This window comes from Limulus polyphemus, unplaced genomic scaffold (genome assembly GCF_000517525.1).
Source record: "Limulus polyphemus unplaced genomic scaffold, Limulus_polyphemus-2.1.2 Scaffold2233, whole genome shotgun sequence".
NCBI classification, from domain to species: Eukaryota; Metazoa; Arthropoda; class Merostomata; order Xiphosura; family Limulidae; genus Limulus; species Limulus polyphemus.
Window position 1 is genome coordinate 135,181 of NW_013667843.1, and position 11,567 is coordinate 146,747.

The following is an 11,567-nucleotide window of genomic DNA, read 5'->3' on the forward strand; positions in this document are numbered from 1 at the left end:
CTATAAGACTCCCAACCTCCACCCTTTTATTTAATAATTACAAAGTGATGTTAAGCAGAACTAGAAACCCTTACCTTAATACTTCACAAGTCCCCATCCTCCTCCCTATGTCTTAAAATTTTTTCAAGTATAAACTGGGTGAGCTGAGACAAGCCCAGGTACCTGAAGTTGGTCTTTTTGTCCCAGTATACTGAACAAATACCTACCTAAATAACTATGTATATACATACTACCAGGAATAAGGTAAGGGAGCATTCTCTTTGAGATACTCTAATAATCCTCTATCCAATGTTTAATAACCCCAATTTGACCAACAATGGATGGCACATTCCTATGAATGTTAGTTTGTTTACAATGAAATCCAATTATCAAGAGTCATATTCTTGTAAATCACAACATCAAAGAAGTAAAACATATAAAAAAAACTGTACACATTTATATATGGTATAATATGCAGAGATAGGAGTAACATGTCATTTTTGTAACTCATTACTGAAATAGTATTACTATTAGTATTACTAACGAGATATTATAATACACTGGAATTTGAATGGGAATAATGATATTTCAGTTATTTTCTGGATCAATGAAAGAAGGTCGTCCTATTTCCTTTTTACATCCACATTAGTACTCTATTTTTTTTATAACCAAGTAAATTTCAGTTTCTAAATTCTATGCAAATAAAATACCTGAATGACATGTTAAATATAATCTTCCTTTCAGAAATCAGTTCACAAAATGTCTTTCATACAAGTTTTAACAGCACCAAGTTCTTAGTTTTGTTTTAATCTGGCTACTTTTGCTACTGTACAGTTAGATTGACATACAATTAATAAATCAATTTCCAGACATATAATTACAAAAAAGTGAGGAATAATCACAATAACTGTTTCACAGGACAAGAGTAAAAAATGTAATGAATAACATAAAAGGAGTAATATAACATACTACTTTTTTTATTCAATAATATATATAAGGATATTATATTACTTTTTCTAAAAAAAATGGTTGCTAGTAATGAGGTACTTTTTTCTCTAATGTGCCCAACAATGATAATGTGTATATAATTAACAAAATTTAGTTGTTTTCGATATATATCATGCCTGCAGTGTGCTATGACATTTGAACAGTTTTGACATACAACATTAATATTCAATAAATAATGCACTTCTTTACTGACTTGTGTGTAATTCTAAAATACCATGCTATTTTTGATGTATGTGTGTTAATTTACATACAATGTGATATAAAATAGGACCTATATATTACTACGTGAGTAGCGATTTTTCGGCAAAGTTCTTTATTTCACTATATCTTTGCCATTTATAGAGTGACAACAAGAAAACCATTGGCTCTTCCTCAAAAAAACCTAATCTTCTATAGAAATTAACTGATTACAGCATCCAAAATTATTTTATTTCTTACATGGTGAAAACAAAACCACAGTATTCTAGTTTTCCAAGTAAGTATACCCATAGGCATAAAAAAGGTTAACTGCATAATATTAAATTTAATGTAAAAGTGACATTTTAATCTGTTGTTAGGATTGTTTGGAAATATCAGTAAAAATAGATTCATTTGTTTATTTCACTTACTATTAGTACAAACATTCCATGTGTGCAGATGAGTTTTATGTATTTACAAGTCAATTCCATTTCAACAACAAGCTAAGATACAAAAGTGGAGATTGTATAATATTTCATAGGTCTCTCATGCTGTAAAAGCTAGTTTTTTCACATCAATTTTGAACACTAGAATGATGAAGTAGTGGGAGGTCCCATGTAACCATTTTTACAATACAAAATAATCATGAATATGTAGATAAACTCATGGAATAGATATCAGTAACCTTATATGAAATTTGCATCAGATAATAGCAACAAAAGGTTTAAATCATGCTAGAAATCAATTTTCGTATGTTAAGCTGCACTGAATGCTTTTTTTGTCAAGACATACCTAACATGGTCCTCAAAACTTCAAACCTTACTATGCATCCCACTCATAACCTTCTCATCTTCATGAGAGTAGAACATTATAAAGTTAATTTTAAACAGTAAGAGAGGCATTTTCAAATTCAATTATATTAACTGAATATGTAAAGAATTTATACATTTTGAACTACATGTAGAAAACTCTGTATAATATAAACTATCATGATGCAATGAGAAAAACTTTCTAATATCGAAAGAGCATTTGGCTTTTAGTCCTTTTAATCATTTAACATGATTACCAAATGCAAGCACTTGAACGACAGAAGTTTACTTAAAGAGTAACGAAAGTTTAAAAGTATTTGATGTACTAATCAAACAGTAAACAATTCATACACAGCAAGTATTCCACAATGTCTGCTTAGTATGAATTATTACCCAAAAATATTCAATGTTACATAACATCAGTCGAGTTTCTAAAACATATAAATCGATTTGATGATAACAGAAACCTCCAGTTTTTATAAAAAATAAAATTAGTCATTCAAAAGCATCTGATGCTTATCACCAAAATATGTATGGTGTTTTGAAATGTCATTATTCATATAGTAATCTTATATTTATATAGGTATTTTAAGTAGCATCTATGCTACTAATTCATTCTTGTGAATTATTCTGCCAGACAAGTTGTTTAAATTATAAACAATAAATGTGAAGCCCAATCTGTCATTCAATTTACCACTACTCATTGAATTATACTGGTTTTGGTGTATGAAGTCTATTCTTTTGACTTGCCCTTGTCCAGGGTGAACAAGGTGAAATTCCTGGAAATTTGTTTAATTTAATAACAAGTGGTAAATAGAACATTAAATTTGACTGCACATTTAATTTTTAGTTCTTAAAACATGAATATGTTTGAGGCTAAAGTTTTGAAATGAACTGATTATAGATACCTCTATATCTTGAAATATCCTTTTTTTGACATTCTGAATGTTCAGTTCATGTAGATCTCACAATGAAAGGCGCAGACAAAAAGTTCAAAATGGAGTAGGGGGACCAAATTCAAATCAATGCTATAGAAGGGTGTCTTGGTATTTGAAATTTCTATAGCATCAAAATCATTCTTAGATTCTGCTAAAGCATAGTGGTTTTTTGATTAATAAAAAAATATAATGTTTTGATTCTTTTGTGTATATTTTCCTTGTGGTATTTTTCATTTATTCACCATGAAATTCCTCAACCATAAGGGTAGTGATGAAGAAAAAAGTAAAACAACAGAAAGAATGACTGTAACTTTTAATTCATCAAGCAAATGAAAACTTACTGCAAGAATTAAGTCCAGAATACTGCAAGTTAATGGGGGCATTCCACATGAAATAAAATCATTGGCAAAAGTCCAAATCAATTATGCAGAAGTTCTAGTAGAAGAGAATAAGCTACAAATTTAAGAACTGCCTGGATGGAAAATCGAAACTCCAATCCAGAATGACCTGATAAATAGGAGAATGAGCTTAATTTGGGATAGGAAAGAACAAATTCACATTCCTTGGAAAAAAAGAAAATAAGAGATAAAATATGGCATCCATGACAAAATGATGTGTGCTCAATGCTAAGAACCCAGAAAAACTACAAGAGATAGAAGAATGAACAGGCATAGCCTGCAAGAAGGTCATGGGAATGAAGACAATTACAGATACAGAAGGTAGAGAGAGCATGACAGCTGAAGGAATATTAAACTGACTGGTAACTAGTGACAAAGAAAGTAAAGACTATCTAAAATAAACACACTCCATGCACATGACAGAGCTTTTTCCTGGAAGACAAGGAGTGAGACTTCATACTAAGAAGTTGAAATGAAAGATGAAACAAAGGCTGTGTTTATTTAAAGGAAGGCTACTGTAGAAAAATATATTTTTGTAAATCAGTGAGAACCCTTAACACTGAATAGATAGGGAGTTAAACATAAGGGCTGAGATGAAAGATCATGTTTTAGATGATTCATCTTGAGAACCTACAACAAGTCTGGTATCAGAAACTGAAAGATGGGGGGGGGGGGGAGTCATGACTGAGGCATTTTTAAAGGGATAATTAAAGAATTTCCATGGTGCCCGAAATCCAAAATTGGTGATAATCTCAATGCGAGAACTCCATGAAAAAAATCTAGCATCTGAAAATACAGAATGAATATTTTCCAGATATTAAAAGTACATAGTGACAAATAAATTATCAAGATTAATAAGAACACCATTACTTAAGAAAATGTACCAAACCTGAAAAATACTATCTACAGTTACAGACAATAAGCAAGAGAATTGTATACCATCAAAGACCAAGTACTTGATATTCAGTTAGCATTAAGAACTATTCCCAAACTATGCAATGAAAAAAAGTTAAAGCATTATTCTGGAATTGAGCCACAGAAATAAGGGATTTTGTTTTCATGGGTAGACAAACTGTATCACAACATCCTTTAATGACACAATAGCCAAAGGTGAAACAGATACAGCCTAGAGAAAATAAGATTAAAAGGAATTTAATGTCCTCAAAGACAGAACGTCTTGAGCAAACAGCTAAGGAATAAAACAGTATTATCAACACACTCCATGGAAAAAAATATTGGTAGGGAGAAGATTCCAATCAATCATAAAAAAGAAGTTTACAAAATGTCCTGAAGGAAGAAATGAGCATTAGGAAATAAGCTTTAAAAAAAAACCAAAGCCAACTCCAATAGTAGCTCTATGAAGAGTTTCAACAGAAGCCTAGAGAGTCTCCTCCTGACAATGGTAAAGAGAGGGAGTGGAAAATGAGAATCAACATACAGGATATTAATCCAAGCAGCAGGAACCCCATATTCAAAATAATAGTTTCAACTGTCAATCTTTGGCCATTATCAAGATGGAGCAGATTATGTAATAGACAAAACCTGTTCTTAGAAGGGTTTTAGAATTGATAACCAAAACTAACATAAAGAATAACAAAAATTATGGTTAAATCAGTGAGAAGAAAACATTTTAATCCTTTAGAACAATGAAGCATGAATGTGAGAAACATATGCATCAGGAGCAAAATAACTTAAAAGAGAGGATTCTGTCAAAAGCTATCACTAATGAATCTTGAGAGTTCAATTATAACCACCAGATGCTAAGCTGACAATCAATTGAATGCCTAAACACAGAATTCTAGAAATTCACAGAAATATAAGATGAAGGAGAGGTTAAATATTTTCTGCCACTCCCAAATCAAAATATTAGGGGGAAAGCACATCCATACGAATGAATCAAATGTTTCAAATACGTTGCAAGAGTTCCCCTTCATAGTCTTAAACCCAAGTCTCTTCCACTGGTGATCAAAATAAAAAGCAATATAAGGGTATGCCAGCAAGAAATAAAGCATTTAAACTTAAAAAAACAAAAAACAATTCAACAACAATTAATATAATAGTTGAGATGAAGTCCATGTAGCTTAGTACAAACATTTATGCTAGCAACGTAAACTGAAAAAGTATTATTCAGAAAATGGAACTATAGGAATGCAATCCAAGAACGTGTGAAATGAAACAAGAGAAAAAAAGTTAAAGATAAGTACCAACAGATCACAAAACAAAAGCATGTATGAAACAATAAGACTGACAAACTGCACTTTCATAAACAGTCACAAATACATGATGAATGTGTGAAATTGTTCGGGGGAGGTGTCGTGAACATTAATGTGGATATTATATAATAAAGTGATATATGGGAGAGATGGAAGACAAACTTTGTGTAATAACAAACAAAACGTCATAAAAAGGTACTTCATCACAAAGATGTGAGTTTATGCATTTAAAGTATAGTTTACTTATTCTGAAATTCAGTCAAATATTAGAGTCAACTTACTTTTAGAAACCCTTTTTCCAAATTGGAATGCTAGATAAATTTTGGAATGCTCACACAGAAGGAAATATCTGTGGAATGGTTTTTCTATAAAGAATGGAAATATCTTTAAAATCAATATCACAGTTAAAGTTGCTAACAAAAGTCTTGCCAATGCTGTTTGCTTGAATAACAATAATAATAAAAATAATAAGAATAAACTTAGCAATTTAAAATTCATAAAAAAAAAGCAACAGTGATGTGAAAATCCACATGATTATACATTACAATAGAGTAAATAAGTTTTACTTCCATCACAGCTGGGACTAGGTTGATCTTCAAGTGGTAAATAACACAAGACAACTAAAAAGGCACCAAGTGCACCACCTACAAATACAAACAACAGAAGATAAACACTTACAAAGGATTCTACTACACATTAGAGTGCTTCAGCACTGCTTCCACAATTTGACTGGGGAAAAAGAAGATAAATTAAGTTCTACTATTTTCTCTTTAGATTTGTATCACTTTCTTTAGTACTAGAAAAGATCAGGGATGAGGCGCTTTTCTCTTCCAAAGAAACTGACTTTTCAAGAGTCTTCTTAATCAGGTTTTCCAAAATTCCTACTTCTTGCTGTTGTTCTCCTCTTTCCCCTTCCTGCCTTTGAGCATTAGCCTGCAATTTGCGCATCATCTGAGAGGCAAAGAAGTTACCAGAGCTGGAATTCAGCCCTGGAAAGTCAACAGAAAAAAATGGCATAGTTTGCCAAAGTGAAATTTGGGACGGCAAGGAAGTTTGCTGTGAAGATGAACCTTCTAATTTACCTGGAGACACTATTAACTCATTTCCTTTCGTGTTTGTCGCCCCAGAAAGTTTCTTTAAACTCTGTTTGCTATCACTATTCTTAGGAGAAGTCCAACTTTCTGAAGATTTTTGAGTATAGTTTATTTTCTTCTTGGTACGTAACAGATGTCGCTCTTTAACTTTATATTCTAGTGTGGAATGGGGTACACCATAGTAAGTTCCAGCACGGTGAACACTCATCTCGCCTCTCTGTACTGCACGTACAGCCAATGTCAAGCTATTATGATCATAATTCCTATAACGCCCTCGTTTAGGACGTATTTGTTTTCTTTCTTTTTTAGGCAATTCAACAACTTGAGAAGAGTTTGGGCAGGAGTCCTGGCTGGAAGATTTTAATACCAACCTGCTTTTCAAGTTGTTCCAGACTTTCTCTTCTTTTTCTACTGCCTGATTGTTAATTAAATTGTCTTCCTTACTTAGGCACACATCAGTTTTGCCAACCCTCTGGGTAATACTTTTGGCAATCAATTCTTTCAAGGAAACAGATATACCTTTACTTCCCAGGTTATGACCTGATTGACTAGATGACAGAGCACTAGTTGTGCCACTTTTGTTCAAATTTGTCTGAGAGCCTGGTCTAAAGGACGGAACTTTTAGTATCACATTGGATAAGCACTCAGACATTTCCTTCTCCTGTTTACTTTTCCCTTCATTAAGCTGTTTATTTCGATCACATTCAACAAGAAGTCGCTCTTCCGCAAGATGATGTATGAGGTGTGGCAGTACTGGTAGCTGGCTAATGTCTGTCAAGGATTGATCTAGAATGTTGTGACCACAAGGTGGTTTCTTTAAAGCTAAGGCTTCTATCCCCGCTAACATCTATTATAAAAAAAAGTAAGATCATTATATTAATAAACAGTTTATAATGAAATTTCACTTATATGACATGTTTCTGTAATAATCCCCAGAAAGGTGCTTAAGACTCTGTAGAGTGATATTATTATACTTGTATGAATGGTTTCAAATTAAAATACAATAATAAGATAATACATATTTTTATAAACTTTATTATATATACACTTCCAGAGTGAATGACAGTAAAAATGTACTTTTATCAGTAAACTATGTAAGTGTATAATAAAGGTTACAATAAGTGTCTATTTGATAACATCACTTGTTTCTTATCACTCTATTATTACTTATTTATTTTTTTGAGACCTGATTAAATGATTTAGAAGATGAAAATCCGATAACGGAAATTTTGATAAACAAGCTAATACCATTAACATTTCTTTTGTTCCACTCATTTCTATATAGCAGGGTACCTAAATAAAAAGTAATTGGAAAAGTATTGAATCAATAATGTAAAAATGTTCTGTTAATAGCCTACAAGATAATCAAAGAAAGACAAATATTTTACTGATTTTCATTTGTGAACTTGCAACTGACTCCTCACTGTTACTATTTTCTAACAAGAAGACTTAGATCAAATCCTGGTTCCTGCCATCACATACATTACCAGGGCTTCCCAGAAGATGGCACCAGACTAAGTCAAAATATATGATATAAACTAATTAGTTACTAATATCTAGTAAAAAAAACAACAAATTAATAATTAGACTTAGGTGGTGACAAGAATAGAATGATTCAAATAGGTAACAAAAAACTGAACGATGTAGAGTTAAGTCTAACATAAACCAAGTCAAAGAACAAAGATTATCATCAGAACAAAAGAAAACACAAATGGTGCTGATGTCCTTGAAAAAAATAATAATAAATATTTATGGAAAGTGAAAGGAATAAAAGAAGAAACAGTTAATAAAGAAGGGCAAGTATATTTTGAAACTGTTGGTTTTTAATGTGAGATCCTATCACACATGAGGGTTTAGTAACTCACCTGAGATATGAGGGGAGCAACAGCATGGCTATACTCAAGACCATTTACTAAACGATGGATGCTCAGATGGTCACTTGTGTAGAAATCAGGACTAATAAATGGCCACATATTTGAAGGTTCCCTTATTTTATTCTGTTCACTTGGTGAGATTGTTTTGGTGTTCTGTGTCTTGTGTGTTATGGTCATCTTTAACAATTGTCGCAGCGATTCACTCCCAACGTCTGAGCTGTCACCTTCAGTCTTTTTTGGCTGAATTGCATCAACAGAAGATTGCTTAATTCTACCAGCTTTTAGAGAAGTACCTCTATGTTTATTTTTTCTTTCCAATGTCAATTTATAAACTTTATTCCTTAAAGTTGATCGTGGAATACCATAAATAACAGCTGCACGACGTGTACCTAACTTTCCAGTCTGAATATCTCGTAGGGCTGCTTGTAGTTCGTCTTCTGTATAAGCTCGCTTGTAACCAGTGTCAAGTCGGCGTTTTTGTCTGAGGAGAAATGTACAGCTATTTATAAATATAAATTTATAATAAAATTCAAAGAATATAGATAAGGACACACACCTAATATCTAACTAAAGATAAAAAGCTTTTATTTCTCCTTAATAAACACGATCTATTACATAAAAACAGAGTTCATTACATAATTATGTATACAGACATATCTATATCCAATAACAATGTGGATGAATCACAATTTAACCTTTCTCCTGTACATTTCGATTTTCCTAAACTCATATCTCCCAAAACATGTCCTACTACAGAGAAGAGTATTGAGAACTTAAAAATGATTGCAGGATTTTAAATAGCTTTAAGAATTATCACGTAAAATCTAATCTTTCAAGAAATGAGCAGTAAGCTATCAATGAGTGACAGGTGCAAAGGCTTTGTTTTAATGAATATACACCCAATTATGTAGAAAAGACTAAGGTTCATCCAGAAGATACATCTAGTTATGAACCACTTAACAAAGATCCTACAAAAGAACTAGAAAGAAATACAAAAGACAGTTTTAAGAACTTTAAAAGTTAAATTATCATACCCAGGCAACTTCTAGACAATCTTGAACCATCTCATTCAAATCATCCTTAACTGTATGGATTATCCAAAAATCATATATCTGACACACCTCTAAGACCCATATTCTCCATAAGCGACTCTCCGTTAGCATCTGTATCCTACACGAAAAACTACTTCACCCTCTCCTCAATAAAATCCCTTCACACCTAAACAGCATAGATGACTTTCTCAACAGATTACATTGAAATCTATCCTACTTACTCTTCATATTGCTTCTATTTTAAAACACTGTTTCATTGATTATGCCCTTCGTGGATAAATATTTAACTACTCATCTTCATCAAGCAATTAAAAGATCTGGTTTGAATATCCACATCATACAAAACCCTAGTAAAACACTGAAGGATATACTTACTCGTTCAGTCTTCAATAACAACAATATATGCAAGTCCAAAAAAAAAATACTTTGCTCAGACCAATGGTTTAGAAAAATCCTACACAATGTTCAGCTACATATATAGGTGAATTCAGTGGTCCAATATATGATTGTTTAAAAGAACACATTTATACCATTGCAAACCTTGACAACAAAGAAGCCAGCACTGAACATTACATCAAGGCACACAACATAATTAACGACGCACCTTATTGGATCAAAATTTTAGACATTCGTGACAACTTTCTTGACAGATACATTCTCTTCCATTAACAGATACAATGCCTGGCCCTTATAAATCTATTATTATTTCATGTAAGATACATTTATTTTTGTTTTTTCACATTTACTTTTATGGTCAGACTCTAATCTGTTCAACAATAGTTTTAGCATGCTTCAACAAGCACCATTCCATTACATTGTTGTAATTTTATATTATTTTTTGGTTACTATAACATAAAATCAGCTTTGTGACCTGTGATGTTCACAAACCCTTGAAAAAGGCGTAAGCCAAAATGTCCGGTAGAATAAGAAAACATTTATCTGAAGTTTGTCATCTTCATTACAAAAAGAGTTGTGGATGGCGTTAATACTTTTATTCGGAGTAATAAATGGTTTATCTAAAAAAAATATTTTTCAACAAAATGATAAGGTTAGTATAGAATCAAAACCCATAACTGCTATGACTAATTTGTTTTTCAGTTTCCATTAAAAACTGGTTCGAGAAATGCCCTGTTAGTTTAAATAACTATATCACAAACACTATATTGATGACACTTTTACTGTTTTTTTTTTCAACTGAAGCAACACATTATATAATAATATATAATAATGCAATAACTCTCCACTGATAAGAGCACAATACACTCTCCTAGAGCAGCTGGTTCATTCTGTACTACTTTATGTGGACTACCCTTTTGAGATTAAGCCCACGAGAAAAAGAAGACGCCAGAAGTGTGCGAGTAGAAGTAGGTATCTACCAGAAATCTATTTTCAGAGTAAAAAAACTTCCAATACAATACATACCTCTTCTCACATAATAGCTACAATACCACAGTGAATAGGTGGAGGGACAGGTGTAAGATAAAATAAGACCCCCGCGGAAAGTGTCCATAGAGAATTGAACAGGTGTGCTCTGTAATTGAAGAGAAGCACACATGTGGAGGACTGCACCATTTCTGGAACAGGTATGCTCATTGCTCTCGAAGAAGTGGAGTGTCATGAATTGGGTGGCATCAAGACATGGACCTAGTACAAGAAGGACCTCGGAAAAAAATGTATCAGGTATAAATAATCAACATGAGTCGCACTCCATCCATAACCATACAAACACGACCAGAAACAAACCAACTCCAGTAGGATAAGTCACAAGTAGTATAAAGAAATAATGGACACAGATAGGCAACTCCAAACCCACATAGAAAAAACAGAAAGCCAATAGCCAGTTCACTGAATTATGAAGACAGAGACCTTCAATGAGACACTGCTAGGTATCTATTAAACTCCAACTGCACAGATCAGGTTCCATGTCCCGTCCTTGGTATTACAAGGTAGAGGACCTCACATATGATGAAAACAAGTACATAGAGTGTATAGTGGCCAGGGCAAGCAGACCATTAGTAAGATATA

General features: G+C 32.5%; 1 protein-coding gene across 1 annotated transcript in view; it reads right to left on the reverse strand.

Moving 5' to 3' along the window:
- Positions 1-1,568: 1,568 nt before the first annotated feature.
- LOC106466352 (mushroom body large-type Kenyon cell-specific protein 1-like) overlaps positions 1,569-11,567 on the reverse strand; it is a 59,586-nt gene continuing 49,587 nt past the window's right edge. The window contains exons 6-7 of the mRNA XM_013926631.2: positions 8,482-8,971; positions 1,569-7,463 (exon numbers count right to left, since the gene is read on the reverse strand). Coding sequence (XP_013782085.1) covers positions 6,282-7,463; positions 8,482-8,971 — 1,672 coding nt within the window. The 3' untranslated portion in view covers positions 1,569-6,281. The remainder of the gene's footprint in view (positions 7,464-8,481; positions 8,972-11,567) is intronic.